The sequence below is a fragment of the Protopterus annectens genome, chromosome 3.part1, assembly GCF_019279795.1.
Source record: "Protopterus annectens isolate FY-2018-M chromosome 3.part1, PAN1.0, whole genome shotgun sequence".
NCBI classification, from domain to species: domain Eukaryota; kingdom Metazoa; phylum Chordata; order Ceratodontiformes; family Protopteridae; genus Protopterus; species Protopterus annectens.
The window spans coordinates 499570341-499596771 of NC_056732.1; the positions used below are offsets into that span (position 1 = coordinate 499570341).

General features: G+C 38.3%; 1 protein-coding gene across 1 annotated transcript in view; it reads left to right on the plus strand.

The window, feature by feature from the left end:
- LOC122797691 (squalene monooxygenase-like) overlaps positions 1 to 23565 on the plus strand; it is a 290180-nt gene extending 266615 nt beyond the window's left edge. Inside the window, exon 11 of the mRNA XM_044066226.1 lies at positions 18835 to 23565. Within this exon, the coding sequence (XP_043922161.1) occupies positions 18835 to 19027 (193 nt within the window). The 3' untranslated portion in view covers positions 19028 to 23565. The remainder of the gene's footprint in view (positions 1 to 18834) is intronic.
- Positions 23566 to 26431: the final 2866 nt, after the last annotated feature.

The following is a 26431-nucleotide window of genomic DNA, read 5'->3' on the forward strand; positions in this document are numbered from 1 at the left end:
ATTTTTTGGGAAGTTTATCACCTCAGGTAACTACATCATCAATAAAACACCTTAAAAGTTGATTCACTAGTTAGGGATCTGGGAAGTCATGTAGACAGTAACCTACCCTTTGACCGGCATGTGTCCAAGGTAGTAAGAAAATCCTTCTATGTTGCTCAGCTTATAAGCAAGGGCATAACATCAAGGTCCAGAGAGGTCATCATTCTGCTGTACCTGGCCCTCATAAGACTCATCATGGAGTATAATGCCCCCTTCGGTATGTACCTGACCAGACACATGCAGCAAGTGGAATGTTCACAAAGGTTCTTTACAAAAGGAATACAGGGAGTAAACACAATGTCCTACGCTGATTGCCTAAAAGCCCTGTTTCTTTACTCAGTATCATACAGACATGGGATAGGTGATCTTTGCCAGGCACACAGGGCATCCCTGGACCCTGTTTTGATGAACCTTTTGCACATTCACAAAACAAACAGCATCAGAACTACTATATTAAAAGAACTAAATTTTGCTTGCAACATAAATAGGACATATTGGAGAGACAGATATGTTTCTCAGAGAATTCCCATTCTCTAGAACAGGCTCCCCATCCATGTGAAGCAGAGGTCCTCCCTATCCCTTTTTAAGTGCAACTTGGACCAAAGGATGGGTAATTGGAAATTCACCCTTGGTCTGGCTTCTATGTCTCTGATGGAGAGAGGCAGTTAGTAAATCACCACTTATATAAATCAAATTTGTGGGTCACATTTGGATTGCACGACTAAGCCTATAAGTCCCCTAGTGGTCATTAGACTAGTATACACCTATGAACCTATGAATCTATAAAAGAATACGGACATAAGCAACATGTCCTATGCAGACCACTTCAAAGCCATATCTCCATATTCTGCGTCCTACAGACTATTGTAGGGAGATCTATGGATGGCATACAAGGTATCATTGGACTCCACCCTGATGGACATACTGCATATCTGCAAAACAAATAGTAACAGAATTACCCATTCTAAAGACTTAAACCTTGCCTGTAATATAAATAGGACCTGCTGGAGAGACAGGTATGCATCCCTGAGACTCCCCCTTCTCTAGAACAAGCTCCCCAACCATGTAAAGCAGAGTTAATCCCTAACCCAATTGAAATGTAACTTAGACAATTTGATGGGAAACATGAAATCCATCCTTGGTTTGGCACCTGTGTCTCTAATGGACACAGGCAGCCTATAAATGGTTCATCTTCCAGGCTCCTGCTTACACTTATAAAGGGTATTAGGACTTGTCAGAGATTTGTGATGCATGGCTAGGCTTAGAGAAGCCCTAGTGGTTATTAGCCTAGTACACACTTATGAACATATGAATTTTTGAAAAGTCAAAACAGTTATATTTTAATTAGCTGATGTAGAACATTTATACACACACATACACACAAACACACACACACACACACACACACACACACACACACACACACACACACACATATATATATATATATATATATATATATATATACACACACATCATGCATCCTCACCCCTACCGACAGAAGTCAGCTAGCCTTTGTGTACCACTCTGATGTTAGACTAGGACAAAACTGAAAGAACCAATAGAATATAGCAACATATTCCAACCTTTTGCTGTCAGACGTATATAATAGCATGCCTCCTTACCCCCTACCCTACTAAGTGAAGAAAATTTACAATCAGAGTAATGTATTCCACCTTGTTCATCCTAAGTAGTAAATCAACCCTAAACAAGCTATAGTGACCTTTTTCTACACACTTCTGATGTTTGTCAGGAAAGTTAAAAGAAATAATGGCGACACTGTCTACAGCCCCACATAAGCTATAGCAGCATTGTCTACACACCTCAGAGGTTTGATTGTAAGGAAAAGTAAAGGAAATGTAAAGTAATAATGACCACACCACCCCCTTCCCCTTCATATACACGCAAGCTACAGTGACCTTTTGTGCATACCTCTGAGCAGGGCCAATTGTAGCCTAGATGAAGTTCAGTGCAGAGGCCACTGCTAAGCTTGTAACAAAATCCACTTATGGGGGGATTCCAAGATGGCTGCACATTGAGTAACAGCTTAATTATGGCTCACCCAGTCTGAAAACAGAAACTTTGCAAAGAAGGCCAGTGGACCTAGATTTCTGGGTAAAGTAGAGTAACTGGCTAGTAAGTACACTGCCTGGATGCCCGGAAAAAGAAATATAAAAGATCTGGAGGGAAATCAGCTGCAAAAGGTGAGAAAGAAGCACCAACTGAGAAGAGTTTTGCAGTGGTTCAGCAAGAAGCACTAAAAGTTCCAGACATGATTTCCAGTAACCTAGAGAAGAATATAAAGCAGCTGCACACAGACCTGGTTAAAATAAATGAAACACTAAAGGAGTATATGAACACAAGCAATAAATAGCTGGAAAAATGGAAGAAGTTTTAAACAGATATTCAGATAAGATTGTAGAACTGCAAAAGTCAGAGTCTGAAATGAAGAAAAGGCTGGCTAAATATGAGACTACACAAGAAGAGATGTTTCAAAAAATAATAGAATTAGGGGGCAGAGCACATAGGGAAAGCCTGAGATTTTATGCTGCACCAGAGAAGTTGGAAGAAACAGACTATATTAACTTTATGAAAGCACAAATAAGCAACTGGACTGGTATTCCACAACAGGAGCTGTTAATTAAAAGAGCACATTGTGTGTATGCTCTGGCTACTAAAAAACAACCTAGACCTTTAATAGTAAAACTGCTGTCTTAAATAAGGAGCTGATTTTGACAAAACTGTGGCAGAAAGATAAAGTGCTAAAAGTGGGAGATAATTGAGTGTTTGTGGAGAATGGTTACTCAGTGTACACCAGACAGAAAAGGAGTAAATATATTCCATTATTTAAGGAATGTCAAAAAGCAGGCATGAAATTCAAACTGCTGTACCCTACCATCTTCAAAGTGTTTTTCCTTAGAGGGAAAAATCATTTTTTGATGAAGTACATGCTAAGGAGGAAATACAAAAGTTTGTCCAACAAAGAGTGAGCTGTGAATCAGAAGGAGGATCTGCTTTGTGTTCTTCTGGTGCTAAGGACTGCAGAGAAATTGAGCCTGTAAAATCTTTTCCACTGTTTCAATTGCCTGAGAGAAGGAAGAAAACATAAGAATCGACTAGAAGAATCTGAACTATGTTGGAAATAAAACAGATGGGATTTGGGAGATAGAGATGAACAGGATTAAAGCTAGTAGCTTGAAAATCAACAACTCTGGGATGATAAAGCAATAATTATACTTGTGAAAGATGACAGAACAGGAAAATTTGAAAATACTGAACTTCCTTGGACTTTGGTAAACTTGTAGGGAACTTTAAAGCGTATAGCCTGCTTCATGTTATTAATGTTTGGAGAATAAAATCAGTTACCTATTAACAAACAAATGTGGGATTACACAGCAATAATTATATTAGTGAAACATAGCAGAATAAGAGGATTTGGAAATATTGGATTTTTGTGAACTTTGCTAAATTTGTAGGGGACTCTAAAGCATATGCCCTACATTATGTCATTAAGCTTCAGAGAAGTACTTTGAAGAGGGAAGGAGAAGGGAGAAAGTTAACTGTAAGTAAAACACATTTCTTTTTTATTCTCTTAATGGTAATGTTTAAATGTTGTATGATTTTCTTATCAAACTATGAAGTAATATTTTTTTCAGTCTTTTTTTTTTTAATGTAATGGGGATATTAATAAAAACAGGTGTTTTTTTTCTTTTTCTCCCTTCTTCTCTGTTTTTACCTGTTCAGTTTAAAAAAATGTAGCACTGCAATGTGAGAAAAAAAAGCAGAAAGGAAGGGTCTGGCTGAGAGAGCATGACAAAAGAAAAATTAGTGTGCTTTTTCTCATGCTTGCATAGGCAAATGATTGGGTTAACCCTGGGATTTATCCAGCAAAAGGATATTACAAAACTTGTAAATGGAAAATAATACTGAACATTATAAGGCTTTTTTTCTGGTAAACAAAGTATCCTTAGCAGTTTTTGTCTGGTTTGCATGTCACCAGAAGGCAATCTGCTAAAGAGAAATGGCTTGGAGAAAATGTTTACTGAAAGCATTCAAGTGATTTCTTAGCTCTGAGGGCTATAAAGATAAGACAATAATCAGACAGCATTTACTAAAGGCACATGCTGTATCATGCATCTTAGCATGAATGACCATTCTTTTTGGATGCCTCTAGCCTGTAGGTGTGGCTATCATTTTAGAACTTTTGTTGTTATAAAGCACATGGTTTTGTGTGTTATTAAGTTATTAGGTTTTACTGGGGTATTGGGGTGGTGTGTGTATTTGTGTTTGAGGGTTTTCAATAAAACAAAAAATTCTGCAAGATGTGACATAGGCTCAAATGGAGATGACAAGAAACAATTGTATAAAAGATTAACCTGCCAAATGGTGCATGCATTGAATACAAAAGCTGAAATCACACATTTAACAAAAAAGATGTTACACAAAAATGGTGGGAAGAATAATCCCTCAAGAACATGATTCTTTCTATACTGTGTTTAAACATTAATGGTCTCACAGAAAAATACAAAAAGGAAAGATTAGCGAATTACACCTCATCATAAAAGGGTTCTCATCCAGGAAAAAAGAGGTCATTGTTCCCCTCTACTCGTCACTCATTAGAGCCATTATAAAGTACAACGCCCCTTTTGGAATGTACCTCACAAGACATCTGCAGCAACTGGAAAGGCCACAGAAGTACCTCACAAAGAGGATTACTGGCCTCAAACAAATGCCCTACACTGACCGCCTCAAAAAACTCCAGCTTTACTCCATAGCATATCGTCTACTCCGAGGTGATCTCTGCCTAACATATAAAGCTATGTCAAACCCAGAGCTGTTGGACATGCTACACCTAAAGAAATTCCAATCCCTCTGAGCTACACACTCTAGGGACCTAAACCTTGTCACCACAATAAACAGGACACGTTGGAGGGATAGATTCCTGTCCCAGAGACTTCCTATACTCTGGAACAAGCTACCCATCTATGTCAAGCAAAGTTCTTCATTAGCACTCTTCAAGAAAATTCTTGATGAGTGGATGGGAAATAGGATATACACCCCGGGGATCACTTCTGTGTCTCTGCTGGACAGTGGCACAGGAAAATAACTTTCTTGGGTGGCGTAAGCTATGGTACCTTGCTGGCTAGGCTTACATAGGCCCTTGGGCCGATAGCCTAGTACCTACCTATGAACCTATGAATTATATTAAAAAATGTACAGTAAAAATAGTTATGCTCCAGGAGATAAACTTGAAAAGAACTGAGCATGTGAATTTGATAAAGAAAGGTTTTCAGGATGGTTATTCAGCAGAATATCTGGGGCAAAGGAAAAGAGGAGTACTTGTATAAATTGCAAGAGGAGCTCATATAATAACAGAAGAAAATATAAACAACAATAATGGAAGATTTATAGTATTAAGGGGCTACTGGCAAGGGAGAAGGATTACATTGGCATGTATGTATATTCCACAGAAAGCTGCTATAATGGAGCTTAAGAAAATCCTGGGAGAAATAATCAGCTTTCAGCAAGGAATATTTCTTATAGGTGGGGACTGGAATTTGATTTGCAACAGTGAAGATGTGTCTGGGGGGCAGAAGGCAAAATATAACAGAGGAGGGCAGATTTTTAAAGAAATTTATGAAAACATTTGGCATGGAAGATGTGAATTCAGTACTAGAAGTTCAGAGTGAATTTACATACTGTTCTCCAAGATACAAAAACTGGGCTAGGCTAGACAGAATATACATTTCACAGGAATATGTGCATTAATTGAAGGTCTTGATACACACTCAATAACTATTGAAGATCATGCGCCAATAATAATTAAAATAAAAACACAGGGTAATGAAATAAAAATGAAACACTGGCACTTTCCCACCTACTGCTGAAAAGAGAAGAATTTAAGGAATGGGCAGTGGAAATTATTCAGGGGCTATCAGAGAAGATAGAAATTTCTTCTGAAAAAAATAGCTAGGGAGTGGGATAAAATTAAGGTGGAGTTTAAAAATAGGGAGGAAATAAAAGAAAGGGAGATATGGTTAAGAAGTAACAAAAATTACTTATATAGGGACTGACAAGTGTTACTGTACAAAATAGGGGGAATATCACAGAACACGAAGAGAAGCAACTGCAGAATGCTAAACAAAAAATAAGGGATTACCTCAATAATATGCATGAGTTTAAAAAGATTGCTGTTAAGCAACTATTTTTGATAATAACCCTAGAGCATAATAACTTTTAGCACAATGAATCAGGCAACATAAAATAGAAAGGACTGTCATCAAGCTTATGGAGCCCATGACAAGGAAGATAACAAGGGATCTTGTAGAAGTATTGGAAATGCTTTGAAAATTCTATGAAAATCTGTATAAAACAGAGAAATATGGAAATCAAGAAAAGGTACAAATGGAAATATTTATGGAAGAATTAAATATGCCCAGGGTAGAGGCGGCTCAATTACTAACAGGATAGTAGGAGAAGAGATAAAAATGGTGATGTATAATCAATCCACAGGAAAGTCCCCAGGAATAGATGGTATTCCTGTGGCAGTCTGGAGGCTAGTAGGGAAAAAACTGATAAAGATCTGGAAGGTTTTGTTTAACAGTATTTTAAGAGGAGGAGAAGTACCAGCATCCTGGATTAAAGCAGTGGTAGCTGTAATACCTAAAGAGGGTAAAGATCCAGCAGATCCAGCTTCATACAGGCCCATTTCAATACTAAATCATGAATACAAAGTGTTTATGTGTATAATGACAAAAAGAATGACAAAAGTGACACCAAAACTGATAGATATGGATCAATGTGGTTTTGTGAAGTGGAGGCAAACATTTGACAACATTAACAGAACAGTGATGATCCAGAGGGAAACAGAATGTAAGAAAATACCACTGTTGTTGATAGGTCTTGATGCAGAGAGAGCATTTGTCAAAGTGAGCTGGGATTTTATGAACAGAGCAATATATGGCATGCTTACCTACAGACAAATTGGAGGAAGAGCAATTCATCTGCATCATGTCTTTGGGGTTTTGGAGGAATCCAAAGCAAATGGATAAACTTGCACAGATAAAAGGAGAGCATGTAAACTTCACACGAGAGCACAGTCAAGAACTCAGTCAGAACTATGTTCTGTGAGATGGCAGCTCTACTCAGTTCTGTGTTGTGCCATTGATCAGTTACTTTCACACACATCCTATTCCTAACAGGCCATCGAAGATAGTCACTTATATGCAGTGCTGATACTTGTGATGGAAAGTTAGACCAGTGCCCAACTTGTTCCTGTCAAATACCCGCAGCCCTCATCCCCCCAGACAAGCATTAGCAAAAGCAAAAATACTTCTATTCTGATTTTACCAAAAACATTGTTTAGCATTATTCCGGCCATGCCAGATTCGTGACTACTGTTTACCAGTTATCAAACAACAGCAAGTATAAGTCGCTAAGTATCCTTAGATTGCCTTCATACCCATCAATTATATCTACTTTACTGTATACACGTCAGACAGCAGGTGTGTTAAATAAATAGACAAAAAACAAACAATTCACAAAAATAAATAATTCTGCCTTACTTCACCATACAAGACTTGCAAAGCCAGATCAGTGACTGTTTAAAGTAAGCAAACAAGTGCGTCAGTTGCTTTCCTCCACAGACAGCACCCTACCCCTCTCAGCGGTTAAACCCACTTACGTGTGCACTTCAGATCTCTGTGATAAAATAATGATATCAGTGCAATGAATTTCAACTTTGTTCCACACAAACAATAGCCAGACAATAATGTCTAAGTTGCTTCAACACAAATCACATTAACTCTGCAAAGCCAGAATAATTCACAAACAGCAGTTAATCACTTTCCTCTACAGAATGCCCAAGCAATTACATCTAATTTGTCTATGTGCATCTCATATTTCCAACCCTTATAAAATGAAATAAAAATCTCTTTCTCAACTGCTTAGCAAAAGATATTGGCGAAGCAAAGGCCAAAATCATGGATAGATTTAAAATATTGTTCTTACATGCTTGAAGAGTTGATAGAATAACAGATTTGCATATTCATTTTCTGAAGGATATTAAGTCAAAGACTCAAATTCTGATATTATTTAGTGGTTTCAGCCCTCTGCAACTCACCAGAAAACCACACATTTTATGAAAAATAAACTGCAAATACAAATTCAGAGACATACATAGCTCTCAACTTGTTTGCTTGAAAATCAGAGGCAAAGACAAAAATAACAGGGATATGGGAAGAAATGCACAAAATCAGGGACAGTTTTAATTTTTACTGTAATTCACTTAAACGTTAACAGAACAAGGTTCTTTTGCACCTCTGGCATACTATATCATTCAGAACACCTAGAGGTAGCGGGTTATCTATGGAAGGGGCAAAAGCTGATTGAGATCCATTATTAATTAGTGTAGATGTAGCGGGGTGAGAAAACAGGATAGCTTAATTACTTACCCTTAGCGTAAGACAGAGGGTGAGAATGTTTTAAAGCAACAGAAATATGCAAGAAGGTAATTACTAGCATGTGGCAAAATTTGAATAAAATCTCTTTACCTAGTAAACGAATGTGATCTCTAAATAATGAGTCACAGCAGTAAGCAATAGATAGTCTAATCTAATTGATCAGGGTATAGTAACTGTAGAGCGACAGCTACAGATGATGTAAATGAAAAGTTCAAATTGCATTAACTGTAAAGCAAAAGGGTTCAATGCAATATCAGCAGAGCAGTCAACAAAGTAGTCTAAGTATATCACAGGGGTAACTCTGTACTCTGTAGTGCAGTAGCTTTAAGTACCATAACAGTACAGTAATCTGTAACAAGCAGAAATGCAACAACACTAATGATCAATAAGCACAGTGAGTTACTTAGATAATAAGTTAATTTGTTTTTTATCTTCCTAGTAGCTGTAACTGGCAATGCTGCAGTATTCTTAGATATTGCCAGTAGTGGGCAATACACAACACCTATTTTACACTTAGGGGCATTCATGCTAAGCCCTGCTGGCTTCAATGGTAGATCACAAGCCCAGTCTTCTGAGTGGACAGCAACATCATTCAGGTACCCTGCAGCATAATCTTGATAAAGTTTCCGTACTCTGTCCATCAGCCTTTAGAATGAGATGACAGCCCCAACCACAGGGAGAACAAATGGCAAAACCATATACTGAAATAATGCATTGGCTGTGGAGATAGCTGTTTTCTCTGTACCTCATCTGTTAAGGGGACTATCCAATACCCCTTTGTGAGATCAACAGTGGTCAAAAGTCTCACTTTCCCCAATCTCTCCACCAGCCCATCCACCCTGGGCATAGGGCAGGTATAGAATTTAGAGATATTACATTTTCTGAAATCATTGCAGAACCATGCCATGTCATCCAGTTTTGCAACCAAGACAACAGGCTTATTTCATTCACTGGTGGACTTTTCTATAACATCTAGCTCAATCAGACTATCCCAGTCAACAAATGTCAAATAAATAAAATAAATAAATTATAATTTCAGAATATTTTTATCTCTTTCCTCAGTTTTTTGTGCATCTGGTGGTAGGGCCGTAGGTTGACCTTCTCCCTTGGGACTGTCTAAATGTGGTGCTTTAAAGTTATTTTTCAAGGTAGTTTTTTGAAAATATCTCTCTCTTTTCCAAAGAGAAACTCCTGTACTTCCTGTTCTGAGTCTTAGGGGGAGTTTTGTCTACTACCACTGAAGGGATTAATAGTTCATATTTTCTTTTTTTTTTTTATGGCCTCTACTTTTAAGTGTTTTGTTCACTACATATATTTGCAACTCCATGGTTTTAGAACATTTACACAATGCATTAACTTGTCTGCTTCCTAACTGTCTAACTTGAACTTCATTTCATTTATTCATTTATTGACTTTATAAGGCACTTATTTTCAGTGAAGGGGAGCAAAAATAGAATTGATCCCCCACCTGGAACTCTCCGTTCAAGGCATTCCTGTCATGCACTCTGTCTTGGTTTCCTTGAATCCTCTCCAAGTGTGCTCACACAATCAGCATTATGGTCTTCAGTCTCTCTTGAGGATCCATATAATGTCCAATGTCACTTGTAAAAAGCGTCCTCATCCTTCTATGTCTCTTTCACTATATCTAAAATCCTCTGGTGTCCCCTGCAATATAGTAACTCAAAAGGGCTTAATCCCATTGAAGCTTGGAACACTTATTGAATTGAAAACATTAAAGCAAGCAATAGCTGGTCCCACTTTTTTCCATCCTTCTTGTTAACTTTTTTTAATGATCCTGTTATACACTCCCTGTTAGCTCCATTATGCACTTTCCAAGTGTGCACACACAAGCAAAATTACAGTCTTCAGTCTATCCTGAAGATCTCCATATGTTCAGTGACACATTTAAAAGGTGTCCTCTTCTCACCTCTCATTCATTATGTTTAGAAGTCCTCTGGGTGTTCTTCTATATATAATAAATCAGAAGGCCTAAATCCTATGCAAGATGGGGTACGTCTCAAAATAAGAATGGCAACTAACATAACAGCTGGACCCAGTCTTTTCCATATCTTTCAATTATTCTCTTTAAAATTGAGTTCAATGTCCTGTTAAATCATTCTACAAACTTATCAATTTGAAGAAGATATGTTGACATTCTTAGTTGTTTAACCAGAAAACTCTGGTGCAGATGTTTCATAACTTTTGATATAAAGGGTGCCCCCTGCTTTATCAGGATTTCCATAGGTATCCCTACCCAAGAAAACAGTAGAACTATTTCCCTGGTCGTTACTTTTGGAGCTAGCTTTTCTGAGTTGGATCATTTCAGGGAACTGAGGGGCACAGTCCAGTATCACAAGTGAATCAAATAAACAGCCCCACTTTATCCATTACAATTCTCATGAAAAGGATCTTGATTACAGTCAAGAGAATTAAAGGACTTTGTATGCCCAGGTTACGGGTCATCCACTGACAATTAGAGTCCCATGTTTTTAGTTTTGTCCATCCCTGAAAGACCACCAAAATATGCTTATGTGCTGCTTTCACAACCATTTGATTAAATAACAGATACCAGAAGCTGCCAAATAGTCTCTCTTCAGTACTTCCTACCATATAGAAGACATCAATCTCCAGTTCAAAATAGGGGTAACTTAGAAGGTCTCTCTTCAGGGTATCTTGTCCCCCTACTCCAGAGATGTTCTCACTAACATGACATAGGATTTTATTTTCCCACTGGCCTCTCTTAACTGTTAGTTGACCCACCTTGGCATCAAACAAATTGGGGTACTCCTTTTCCGTCAGGCCATGACAGGTAGAGACTTTTACTTCTTCTCTGGGTATAGCAGGCACATGGGCTTTTAAGTCTAACTCTTCTCTGAGAAATGGTAACTCACTGCAATATTCCGAGAAATTGCTCTCAACTTCCCTTTTCTTTTTGAAATCCCATGCTTCTTCTGTGGTTCTTCTCTCTTCTTTCCTTATCTTTCAACACATTCCAGAAGGCTTATTCCACTATCCCATAGTCTTGAAGCGCCATATTTCCTCTATGTATCTTCCATACTGTCCACATTTACCTCAATCTGTGAATTTAACCCTATCTTAGGTTCTTGGGACCTAGCCTTTTCTCCTAACATTTGCCACCCCCTTCCCTTGTTGGGCATTCTGTGATACATGGGAAAAAACACCTCACTGTAGATGATTTATCTATACTTCAATTTGACCTCAGCTCTCTCTAGTTAGTCCAGTAAGTGTTCCATTTTCTTCCTCTGTCCTTATACTGAGCAGCTATCATTATCCTGTGCAACATTATATTTGGTTGACTCAGACTGTATCTTGGAGTTTATAAAAGTTCCTTTGCTGTTATGCTGTTCCTACCTTTGCCAAAAATATCTAAAGTACAGGAAATTGTTCCTGGTAATTACAGAAGAGATTAAGAAAAGGTAACATGGCCATGGGGTACAGAACTTTCCCAAACAAGGTCTCTACTTGCACCTGAGGAACCAGATGCCATCTCTTTTCTCCAAATATACATATTACTTTGATTGTCTTTGGTGAGCAATGCTTCTTTTTCAAATACACTGTGCTTTTCCAGAGTGATCACACTTTCCAAGTCAAGTGTTTCTTGCAGCACCTGTCCCTACATTGTCATTATACATTTCATTAATTTTGCACAGGCATGGTAACAGAAAGCAGATTCAAGTAGACAGGATGTTGCTTGGTCACATTCCATGACCTCCTCAATCCCACCACCTTCCTAAAAGACCAAACAGGATTATCAAGTAAGGTATCCCCTTCCCAGTACTTAGCAAGGTGCCCTTTCTTCCCATTTTAAAGCACAGTATGAAATATGTAGTCCCCTTCTATTCCTTTTTTTACAGATGGAGTGAAACCTTTGTTAGATGTTTCTTTATATAAATTCAAATAACACAGAATTCTCTCAACTAATGTTACAACACTTTTGGTGTCCTGCAGGTCTGACTCATACATACACTTCTTAATTACTGCTGGTATAGCCTTTTTGAAATGATGAAGTCACTAGGTTACCCTGTCATTATATCTTTACTATTTATACTATTAGGAATCAAGGCAGAATTTAACACTATGTTTCATTTTGAATAATTATGCACTATCTTACTTCTAGAAAAAACTAGAGTCATGGAACCAGAACATATGAATTTCTGTGATAACTCCTGCTCTCTCTAACAATATCTTGTTTATTTTCTCAAAGCCAGTGCATTCTGAACTAGGGGTGTCCATATAAGCACAGAGACCCTCCCCCCCATGAGATGTGCTGCTGAGATTCTTGCCAAAGTGTTTTGATACCAGCATTCAATTACAGCAATTCTCTCATAAGTAATCACGTATGAGTCTAGATTCCTTGTACTGTGATGTAGCTTCAGAGAATATAGCTCTTGGCTGTTCTATAAATTTGGCTCCCAGCATCATCTCTGCAGTTGCAGTGGCAATGGTCAGGAGAAGCTGCTCATCTATAGTCATTATGTCCCTCAGGACACGTATACCAATGGATGTTCCTGTTGCAACTCTACATTACCAGAACATAGATTCTCACTGCACAGGTTGCAGGGAAAACTCATCAGCAATGGCAGGGAATAAATAGGTGCTGCCCAGATTCTCCATCAGATGTGGCATTTTTGTCACTGAGCACACCTAATTCTTTTATGAAGCAAGTAGTTTTACTGGCAAAACAGGATAATAGGCTTATCATGGCCAGAAAGACAAGCAGTGAAAATGGGCAACACAAAACGCATTCAGTTAATTAGAAAGTTCAGTCCATTTCTTGCATTCTACATGAACAGGAATACATGATTATGGATTACTCTGACAGTCCAATTGTCTCAATGTGCTGTACTCATGCATGGATCCATAAACAAGCAAATATTATTTGTGGTGTAATATCCTCTTTCTACCTACTCTAATTTGCCATTGTGGTTTCTGGGTATAGCCTGTACTACAGTAATACCACAAAATAGCTTAGAAGTCTCTCACTAGGTTAGTTCTAAAGTGACATTTGGTTACTAAAATCTCTCCAATGCAATGCAAGTAGCTATCATTTTCTCTACAACACGAGAATTCTCTGGCAAATGTGAATATTCCACGAGACTCCTGCCTCAGTGCCAGTTACCCTAGCCTCAGGCAGTCTCTCTCGTTACCAAGAGCAGATTTGCCTACACAGTCTGGTCTCTGCCATTTCAGTGTTGTTGCTCCTTTAAATAGGACAACTAACAACTAAACATGTTCACCTAGAAACACAGCTATGCCAGCTTAAATGCCAGACCCTAATACTCTACTTAGCTGTTTCTGAACCCATGCTAGCCTTCCACAGGTGCTGTCACATTTCCTAAATACCAAGTGTTTTTGCTCCTAATTCATGCCCTGCTGCCAAAACTACCCTGTCTCCTCTGCCTGGCTAAATGTAATCATTGGGCAGATATCCAATGAAACCACATCACCATCACGCTAGGCCTCAGTATATATAATGGTCTGGCCCAACCCTGAGAAATATTTACAAATATTAAAAATGAGAGAGAAAAAGATGGACATTTTTCATCAAGAAGACATCTACAAGTGTAATAACATGTTTGAGTAGTACTGATATGTTGATATAATTTATAAATTTTAGTTTGCAGTTGACTACTATGAGATCTTACCTTGGATACATAATTTGTACTGAATACCATAGACAAGATTCAGTGTTACCATCCACATTGTGAACTAGACACAGAAAGAATGACCAACTTCTGAGCTGACAAACATAAGATTCAAGAAAAGAGCTGCATTTCTATCAGCACCTCTAAAGGAAATGTACAGTATGCCATTTCATAAATTAGTATGAGGCTAACTGTTATTGTGGGACATTTTAAACCTAGCCAGTTACCCCATGTGAGAATCAAACACTGCATTTTTTATCTGTAAGGCAAACACCTTAACCATTATGCCAACCTCCCACCTTTTTTAATTTCTTTTCTTCATTCCACAGTATGCAACATGCTAAATGCTACACTGAGGATGGGGATTCATTATATGAATACAGCATCTGCCTTACAAATATAGGACAGTAAAACTGGAGGGAAGGAAACTGCTACCTGTTATGATACCATATGCAGCAGAACATACAGTGTGCCCTTTATGTTAACAACATACAAAGTGACTGGGGTAGAAATCTGTCAGTAGGGTACACATCAAGGCAGCATGCTTGCCCTGAACTGAAAATGTACTGGAATTGCTGTCAGTATATTTTCTATTTTAGTTGGATGCACAGCAGTGCAGCCTGTGTGCCTTCTGCTGCAACAGCACACAGGACATGCAGTTTGTACTTTAATGATGTGTGGACAGCAGAAACCCTGTGCATCCACAAAAAGATGGCATTTGTACATTCATACAGTATTACATTTAGGAGCAGATCTACTCCATGCAGAATGCAGGTGAGAGCCATATGCAGTGTGGAACTTTGCTGCAAGAATGGTATGCAGGAATAAGTGACGCACTTCATAATGTACTGAATTGCTTTGCATGCATTACCCATTCCTGCATAGTACTGCTCATTTCCATATCATCTGAGTTTCATACTCTGCAGATGACATCACAGCATTCTAAAGTCTTGTCTGCATAGCTCTCAATGAATCAAGCACAAATCTCAACAGAATTGGGGAGTAATTCAGAAATGATTAGGGACACTTTTAAAATATTAGTACTATAAACCTGGGACATTAGCCAAATAAGAGAATGCAAATTAATATACATTTACTGAAGTAAAATAAGTCTGTGACTCTAATTATTGTCATTAAGTGTAATTCACTTTTTCTCTAAAACTCACCAGTTTTAGGAGGGATTAAGAGGGGCAGCACTGAAATATGAGTCAAAACCATGGAGATCCCTGAAAATCAGGGTCAGTCGAGGGATATGAATAATAGACCCTAACTAGGCTGTACTGGTGTCAGTACAACCAAGAAGTGCACACCAGTGCACTTAAAAAACACTGTGTTACAACAGTTGCAGCAGTACCACATCTATATAGGTAACATGAGAGAATCTGCTATATTTAGTGTGATTAATTTTCTTCACATATGTCTGAGTATATGTGTGTGCGTGTGTGTGTGTGTGTGTGTGTGTGTGTGTGTGTGTGTGTGTGTGTGTGTGTGTGTGTGTGTGTGTGTCTGTATGTGCGTGTGTGTGTTTGTGTGTGTGCGTGTGTGCGTTTGTGTGTGTGTGTGTGTGTGTGTGTGTGTGTGTATGTGTGTATGTGTATGTCTGTGCGTGCGTGCATGCATGCATGTATATATATATATATATATAGTCTGTCTGCTGTAAGATAACAGAATGAGGTTTATGATGAATGACCAGCATGAAAAGCTTTCTTTAACCCTATAGAATGAAGGGCTGGATTTTCAAAAGGACGTTATGTGGAATAACATAAAGCAGTTACCCGACCATACAAATCCAAAACCTGGGCTCTGCTAGTCCACAGTATATGCTGATGGAGAATGGTGGAGCTGTAGCCCATTCCAGTAGGGAGACTGTGCTCACTGTGCTGAAATATTTTGGAATTCTACACTAGCAAAAGCTACAAGAAAATTCTAGCCAAGCTAGAGTTTCCACTCTGTGATTCCTTAAACCTCTTGTATTAGAGGCACATGGGATATATGCAAATGCTGTACTGACGAGACCAGAAGAAGGCTGAAACATGTATGTCCAGAGCTAGTGGGGTTTGGCTTTATTGGTCTGAATTTACCTATAGCAGCCTTAAAAAGGAAAAAGCCATGGGATTTCAGAACGGGTATATATTATAACATCAAAGTCTTACAACTTCGAATGTTATACTATCGAACCCAGTAGAGCAAAACACCAGAAAACCAAACAGTAAGACTAGCGATTTTTTCCCCAGGGAAAGGATTTGCTGTTCCGACAAACATACACACAACACAAGCACACCAAAATAAATAAGCCACACACTCACACTTCACAAAACCCTACACTAAACCATAGATACACCGCTAGCTATCCACTTACCTTAACCCAACCCTAACCCTAATGTCTGTCACTATCGCACACTCACCTTACCCGCTCCCTAACCCTAACTCACCTACCCCACCCTAACCCTCACATCCACACAATCGCACACTTACCTGAACTGCGTCCTAACCCTAAGTCACCTAACCTGCGCCTAATCGCACACTCACCTTCGTTTGCACACTTACCTTAACCCGGTCCGTAACCTTCGCTCCACAGTCGAGGAAATAGCAAAGCTGCAGAAACGGCCCACCAAATACTTTCCCTAGGAAGGTATTCAGTGTTCTGCAGCTTTGCTATTTCCAGGTTCGATATTATAACATTCAAAGCTGTAAGACTTCGATGTAATAATATAGACCCATTCAGAACTGCCATATAGCTGAAACAGCTGGTATCCTTAAGGGGTCATTTGCATATATCCCATGTGCCTCTAATACAAGAGATTTAAGGAATCACACAGTGGAAACTCTAGCTTGGCTAGAGTTTTCTTGCAGTTTTTACTGATTGGTTTGTCTGTGTGACCATTTTACTTATTGCTTTAGTACTCTAACAAAAGCTCAATAATGTACAGCCCTGAGGCAATGGAACAGCCCGTTGAAGTCAATGGTTGTTTTGATGAAGTAATAGCTCTACCTGTATTAGGGACTTGGTACTACAGGCAGTACCGGATGGAATTCCAGACTACTTGTGATAGTAAGTTCCACATGTGAGACCAGTGGAGAAAAGGTGACCAAGGATGCTTGCATTCTCTATTAGGTGGTGAGCAAGCCATCCCTAAAATTCAGTGGGAAATGGCTTACACAAATCAGACAGCTAAAATCAGAACAGTTCCCTAATTTAGTAATGGCATCACATGCCCATTCTCATATGTGAACAGGGGAGAATGTATGCATGACAGTCATACTGCCTGTAACGCATACATTCTCGTATCCATCATACAGGTGTGCAGGATGACCCCATGACCATGTATAGCTCTACCTGTAGGCAACCCTAACAATGCATGTAAAGCTGTGGCACCAGGCAACCTCAGATGGACCCAGCAAGCTTATCAACTCCTCTTGCAGAATTCTGTTATGTTAAGAATGGATGATAACATTCATTACCATAGAATGTTTCAGAATCTCATTACCCCCTCCTAATGTAGTGGGAGAGCCAGCCATTTTGTACCTCTATGTTGCAAGGTTCAGTTTTAGGTGTACACCTCCCCCCAAATAATGTCATTCCTGAGTGTGGGAATGAACTTCAGGTTTTTGAAAGCAAGGCAAGTGCACATACTCCATTTATCCATTGTCTTTTGTATTTTTTAATTTTACATTATTTATTTCATTCATTTCAGTGCTATATAGTAATTTTTGCTTTTAAATTCACAAGATTATTACTAGTTATTGAAAGGCTAGTCTCATGGGTCTCTTCGTATTCTAGATTCAAAATTAGTTCAAATGTTTTATTAATTAGTTTAATCTTAAGCTAAAGCTTTAGCAGTTTGGTGAAGGATTTTTTGCATGAACGTATGTGTGCATGTCTGCATGGCTATGTGTTGGAGGGATGGCTGCAGCACTGTCATAGTTACAATGAAGGGATTACAGCTATTCCTTAATAAGAGCAGAGTATACCCTTACTTTCTAGTGAACCTCCGAAACAGATCAGACACAGCTATTCACAGTACAAAAATGTGAGTAGCACAATATCAAGCCAAATATCTAGAGTCCAAAAAACACGTTTTAACTCATCAGCCATATAACCCATACACCTTCACTGAATTATTAGCATTGCCATTGGGTTGATGTGTCTTGGGGGGAGAAGAATAGCCTTCCCTCTTTTCAGACATTCTGGCAATGAATTATACCATTTCTGAGCCATGAATGTGGCTTTATGATGTAAAACGTTTTTCTGTAGACAGTTCTGGCATGTAGTATAGCTATCTCTGATCTGCATTAATTCTATCATTCATACCTTGCAGCTCATTTGCATATATAATTTGCACCAACTGGTGGTTTGGTTCACAGTTAACATAATTAGTGCAGCCATGCTACATAATTATCCCTGAATTACGGTGTTTTTCCCGTCATTTCCTCTCTCCCTGGCACTACTTAATGTGGACTGTGTTTGACTCTTGCTGCTTATGCCCATGTAACAAAAAAGAATCAATAAGGACTCAGCTTTATTTCATTTTCTGATTGTCTGTTTCTTTACACATAACAATAGTAGAATACCTGTACAGAATTATTTCAGCACTTACTTCATACCATTTATATGGTAACTAAGAAAATACTATCATTATTAATGTGTTTTTTTTAATTTATTTTAGGTTGTCAACAAAACCGATGACACTGATACGGATCCTTGTGACCGTTATACTCTATGCAATGTACTTGGCTGTCAAGCTGGAACCGTGGTATGCCAAACCTCGTGGTATCTATAAGAGTGCTGTCATCCTATATCAATCAGTTGCAATTTTAATTCCTCTGATTTACAAAGAAATAATGAATCTCCCTTACTAAGTACATTAAGAGTAAGACAGACATACAGGAGCAATCACCCACCTTCTTCATGGAGATGTCACGTGTACTGTAAGTGACTGGAAAAGACATTGTACAACCATGTGAAGTGGAAAGTAAATAAGGGGTTGTATTAAAAATATACTAAGAATGAAAAACTGTTAAAAATCATGGTTTTGGTATTTTATATTGAAGTATTCAAGGGCTTTTGAAAAGATAAGAAATGAACCTGCCTTTTGAATTACATATGTATAGGCTATTTTCTGTGTTGGCTCTTTATAAGATGCGTATAGCCTATAAGTGTAGATCCTACAACTATAAAAAAATAAAGTACAATTGTGAAAAAAAAGTTAATCTTAATGCTCACAGTGAAGTCATCACACTTAATGCCATTGCTAATTATGTATACTAACCTTGAGATGAGTCACTGAGTAAGGGGAATACCACAACCACAAATTTAGTGTTCTTTCCCATTTTTGTAATTACACCAGGTGCAAAATTATGGGCCTGATTCTAAAACAATTTACACTCGGTGATTTCAAAAGATAGCCTGCAGGCTTACCATCTTACAGCATACAAATAAAGAGGCACATAAACCAGCAAGAAAACTCCTCACAACTTCCCCATATTCCCATAAAAATATCCTGTCGGTGGCCCAGTTCACAGGACATGTATAAGTTGTCATGGGATGCTGTGACAATACAACGTGATATGTTTGAAGTGCACTGATAATCGGAATGGTGACGCAGTGGCACAGTAACCTTATTCCCAGCACTCTTCATTTGATAGCTGAGGTATAAGGTGTGATAGGTGCAGGTGCATGTTGTGGGTAGCAACATCTGTATGAATGTCCACACAGTGTAATGCTTTATGTGCTGTAAATGTAGATAAATACATCATCTTGTATTTCTTGCCCTTCTAATATTTGTCCTATTCCCTTTCTGCTAAGTCAAGTTTTCTTACCCATGCTCTGTTTCCACTTCAGTGTTCTAGTATGTTTCTCCTTATATATGTGACACACTCTCATTATGAATGTTGAGAGGTGCGGTGAATGATGCTTCTACCAAATGACTGTGGATTAAACATGGGTGAAGGATGTGCAGTGCACTGTGCATCTGTGTCTCTGTGTACATGTCAGTAAAACGTGGTGAGAGACATCATCTGCTGTTTGTGTAATTCAGTATTAAATCCTACGTTGGCTGTGATGTTCTCTGTCATCCCAGAACTGACTATTACAGTGTTGTACACCTCCCAACTGCAGATATCAAAAATCTAGACAAATGCTTTTGAAAAGTAGGTACAGCCAGCCAAAAAATCTGGACAGTTATTTAGCATAAAATTTGCACACTTAGTAGCAGAACTCCTCCAATTTCCAGTAGGATTGTAGGTTATCCCCACTCAGAAACCAAGTTTCAAAAAGAGTGACAAAATGATGCAAAATCTAAATATATTTCCCTAGCAGACAGATGACATGACGCTACAGCAGAATAAACATCATTTGCACTGTAAGATGCGTGCATAGCTTGAAAAACAGCCATTGTTAATTATACTGTTAATTATATAAGTAAGTATAAATATATAAGTATTACTGTTAATTATATAAGTAAACAAAACTTCATATATCTGTAAATATAACAAGCACTCAGAAATGTTTTTTTTTCTGGTCACACAAAAGTTTAAGTCTGAATAAACCTGATTGGACACTATATACCTAAGCTGTACAGATTCCAAGGCATGAAAAGTTGTTTTTGAGGCTTTAGAGAAGGTTATATTATAATAAATACAAAACCACAGTTACAGTATTGCTATAAAGACTGTCTATGCACTCATATTTATACCAATAAAACAGTTCTTTTAAATAATTCTGTATCAATGGGTTCATACACAGTTTTAGTAGCAAACTACATTCCTACACAGTTCCTACCAAAAAAACACAAAAGATAGACAGTAAGGCAGGTGACAACAAATAATATAAAAAAAATATTTGTAAAATGTTTATAGTAGCAGCTTTACCAAAGGACTGTGCATGTTGCCAACTGGGACAACTGACTCAGCAAAAATGAAATAATTTGTTAATTCTGCCAGGAGAAGAGCATTAAGAGAAGCCAGAAACTAGCACAAACTGTACATCACTTTACATCTCAACCTGTTAGTGCAGTCAAGGCCAAGCCAAAAATAATAGAGAGACAAAGAACCAAAAGTCAGGGAGTTGTTTTTAAGCAATATCTATATCTATATCTATATATATATATATATATATATATATATATATATATATATATATATATATACATAAAGTTGCAATAATAACATTAGCTTGCTTTTTTTCAGAAGAATATGAAGTCTGAAATTGAAATGCCTGTTATACAGACTGTTGAAACAGCAGAATTTTTCTGAGTCCAAAAACAGGTTAGAACTTTTTATAGTAATGAGGCTGATGAAAGCACAATTCAGAGAAATATTTCCTAGTGTATAAACCATATGCCTTACAACTCGTCCAGCAGATTGCTCTCCTCCTCTGTGGGCTTCTGACTTCTGCTATCATCTAAGGTGGTTCAGCACAGGGATCCCAGGCCAAATAACTAATAATCACCCTTCTAGCTAGCCTTGCAGTCATTGCTTTAGTGATGTCAGCACATCAGACATCCATGATGCCATGGGGCACAGGCACAGGCTGATGATGCAAGACTAACAAATTAAAGCATAGTAACTAAAATTGTGACTTAAAGGGGTCACTTTGGATTTTGTGACACCCTGTTATTTTCAGCTGAATTTGGAATTTTACATCAAATATTAGACAACTGAGAAGTATTTAGCGATATCCCCACTGAACTTTGTACACATCAGGGATCAAAGCCATATAAGATTCTCACATATTTCCCTGACATGCACATCCTTTGTCTTATGGGTCTGCCTACAATGGTGTAGTATTTCAATGTGGTCTCATCCCATCATCTACCCATTTGTGTTTTCAGAGGTTCTCTCTGTCACCATTGCAACAGATGTCTGCACAGCCCTTCATTTCTATAGCAAGGCGTGCTCTTTCTGTTGTAGAATGTAATTCCTAATATGTTCAGACAGCCTGGCAGAGTGAACTTTCTGTCTACTGTTTTATACTTATGCTGCCATGTGGGTACCTATGGTTCTGACACATTCATGTAAATAGCGGAAAGGGTGCCTCAGTATTATCCCTGTGAGGTATATATACCTATGGCTGCTGTTGTCTTTGATTGTCCTGAATGCTGTGGTCCATACAGGATTGTGACTGGGATCAGCTACACAGATGTATTATAATGAACCCTAAAACACACACCTCTCATAGGAGCCATATATTCTGCACTAATATGTAGTTGGCTTCCTGCGCTAAAGCGTTCACATGGCCATTTGCTCTTCTCAGACATTATCTTGTAAAGCTAACAAATGAATTGCTTTATCTGTGTACAGTGATGTTACCTCCATGGGGAAGCAGCGGCACTGTGCACCATGTGAGATTAGTGTTGCAGCACTGTGTCCCCGCCTGCAAGACTCCTTTCTTATGAATTGTGCTTGCTTAAGCAGTTTCCCTCTTGGTAGATGGGTTCCAATATGCTGACCCAAGTCTTTTGGTATGAGCAAAGCAGTAAATATGTGTGTAATTTTCCATATAAGATTGTTTTATTTATAGTAGAGTAATATCAGACAAAGAAGACAGTGGTGATCATTTAAAATGATATAAATCTTGCAAAATCGCCACACATTAACTGTAGTATCTAACATACCCTACATGCATCTTCTCTATCTATGCTTGAACCCTGATGTGTCATTTCCCCAGTTATAGGTATAACTAACTGGATATTTCTATAAAGAGGGAATTAAAATATTAACAGCTGGACACTGAGTGGCTACCTCTCTTTACGGGGTGGGGGGGTTGGAAATGAGGGAACAATGAACTGAACACTTTTTAAAATCCAGCTATTAAACCATAAACATTTAATTGTTTCTATCACTGTAACAATATATTTAGTCTCTTGAGCTTATTACTCAACACAACTCTTAGGGCCAGATTCCAAAAGAGTTTCCCTAATTGTAAGTCTGCCCTGATTCCGAAAGTCTTGCTCTTAGTGTAAGTGACTTACTTTGGTGTGAGGCCTCTCTGTTAACAGGCATACACCAGGGGTCAGACTCCCTAAGACCTGCTCTCAGTGCAAGCAGTCACTGATAGTGACAGCAAGTCTTTGAATCAGGCCCTCGGGCCTCTGAACCCCTGCCCAGGAAGTTATTCAGACTCCATTGCAAACAATCACTTTGTCTTTTATACAGACATTAGAATTTATTTTTGAAACAATGTTTTGCTATATGTAACTGTGTTTTATACCTGCAGCTATGCATTATAACAGAAATTAACTTTGTACTTTATATACGTATGCTCTGCCTTTTGTGTATTTCATCTTTGTAATATTGTGCTTGACACCTGGGCCATCACTGAAACTGGTCCACCTGGATCGGTGTATTTCCCTGGTAAACAAATGTAATAAACAAATAAATAATATACGAGAAAAAACTAACTTTGTATGTGTGTTTGTGCTGGATTTAGGACAAAAAGCTATAAATTTATCTTTGACAGATAATTTCATATTTGAGCCATTGATGAGAAAGCAATATGTTTTGCCTAGTGATACACAATTCCAAGGGTTGAATTACAAGAACAATAGGCTTCATTTATGGAAAGTCAGCCCTGAAATTACTGGTCTGAAACTGGATGTTGCACATATTGTAACAAATGTGTAATTTTTTACAGCTGCACGCAGTCATATTCAGGCTGAGCTTAGTTTGAAAGAGTTCCTTCAGCAGGTAAGTATGTTATGATTAAGATCCAGAGGTCTCACAGGTTTCAGCACAGGTTTCTACAGTTCAGAAATAATGCATCCTTGTTTACACATTGGTATCCTCACTACCTGCTCCTCTGTCTTTCATTTTGCATTCCTCCTTACAACCTACAAAGAAAAGTTCATGTTTCTACTGTTAAAGAAAAGGCTGAGCATCCAAAGCATACACTAATTGGTACAATTAACACATCCTGATAGAGAACCATCAGAGACATTGGCTTATCCCACAGGGTCACTATCTGTGCACTTGTTACACATTTAATAGTTAACTGCAAGTGCTGAACAGGAAAGCTTCAGGCATTCCTTACTGTAGCCCAGGTGGTATAAAAAAGACAATATAACCTGCAGAGAGGGTAGACGAGACAGCCTAGCTTATGGAATATCATCTGGAGCATGACTGATAGAAGGTAGGCTCTCACCATTTCAACTTGACTTCTAAGTTCAGCAAGACCCTTTTGCAGTCACCTTCTGTTATTTGTTTTTATTCAAATTTCTGTTGATCTAATGGCACTGGCTAAGAAATACAAGGTGAATGTGTCAAAAGTTCATATTATATCAAAAGATAGCCCAAGGTATGCAATAACTCTAAATAAGGCTTCTGTTATCGCAGAGTTACGGCAAATTGTTCACTGACAACATCAGAACAGATTTGTTCTTACATGATATCTCTCACACACACACACACACACACACACACACACACACACACACACACACACACAAAGTTGGTTTGGTCAGATTTTGCATAGATTTTAAATATGATAATGTTATCAAAACCAAATAAAATTAGTAAGGCAGAAACAAGTTAGACTGGTAATTGGTGGGTAGTTGGCTAGTTATGTGGTGATATAATTTGGGGCTCATGCTGTAGTCAGAAACAGGAATGCCATTCTCTGTTGAGTCCTGGCAATGTTTTAAGGCTGTGCAACTGAGTTGTGATTGGTACTCAATGTACTCAATGCACAAAAGTGCAATGTTATGCATTTGGCTGGTGGGAACGGATACAGACAAACATGCAAGCTAGGAGCAGTAACCATAAGGATGATAGAGGATGATAAAGTATGAGAAGGACTTAAGGTGATATTTACTTCCAACTTAGATAATGCAATGTGACAATACCATTAAGATAACAGTGTACAGGGCCGAAGTGGACTCTTGCAGTCATCCTCTCATTGTAAGGCCACATCTGCAGTGTTGTGACACATCCCATCTGCCATGCAGAGAGCGTGTAATTTAAACCTTACAAAGTAGTTAAAGGGTGGAGGTGCAGAAGTACAAAATAAAAAATCGGTAAGCTTATTGAGTACACACTAAAAGAGAGAAGAGTAAGGGGTTTATGATAAATACATGCCACTTTATTTCTGGGTACGTGGGATGGGTGGACTTTAAGAAAAAGAACACAGCAGGGAGATGCAGACATGGATGACGCAAAGATAATTCAAGACAAGGTAAACACTAATTCAAGGAAATGAGGCTAAGCCATGGAGCACACATCTGAAGCAATGGTAGAGTGAAGTCAACAGTGGTGTTTGGGGATAACTGAGACACATGGCAAATGAGAAAGGATGTGCTCAGGGAGGAGCAGCTGCATAGGGGTGGACTGCCACCTTTGAGTTGATTCAGTAGTCCTTCAGTCTTCATGAACACATTCATACATCTGATTATTCAAACCTAGATTTATTTTCCTTAACATGTTGAAAAGTATGCAGAGTTGTTCTGTCTGCCAGTTTTACCATATACACTTTTGTATAATGATGTACCATTGTATGAAACAATATTCAGAAGTTGAGATTACCAATATCTGAAGGGGTAATGGTCATCCTTTATAGAAGCTCTCCATAACCTCTTAAAAAGGACTCTGTTTTAAGCAGTTTTGCAAAGAAAGCCAAGAAGCAGCCAATTACCTTCATAGAGGAAAGTGTCTAGTACCTGCTTTGGTCTTATGTCCCCATTTTAGCAAACAATTCATGCAGTACAAAGTGTATGCATTCTATTAACTAAAAAAGAAGAAACAGTAGATACAGTGATAGCTGTCCTTGTGGATGGCATCTCTGCTACAAAAGCCTGCTTCTAAAATAAAGCAAAGATTGTAAAGAATGAGATTTGGCCTCCACCATCCCCATACGTGTGCGCGCGCATGCGCACACACACACACACACACACACACACAGCTACAGCTAAGCTAGAGGCTTTTAAAGCTAGTCTTCATGATGATTCTGAATATTGCATTAAAAACATGGTAATAAACTTTCTTACAAATTTATCACAGTTTTGCCATAAAAATATATTATAACCATGTAAATATTGGAGACACAACAACACTCTTGGATATGTATACATTGATATCGGACAATGACCCTTTTCCAAATGCATCATCATGCTCCTTTTAAATCCCCTTGCAATATAAATATCACATACATAGGTTTATAGGTTCATAGGTAGGTACTAGGCTATCGGCTCTGGGGCCTATACAAGCCCAGCCAAAAAGGTACCCTGGCTTTTGCCACCCAAGAAAATTATTTTCCTGTGCCACTGTCGATCA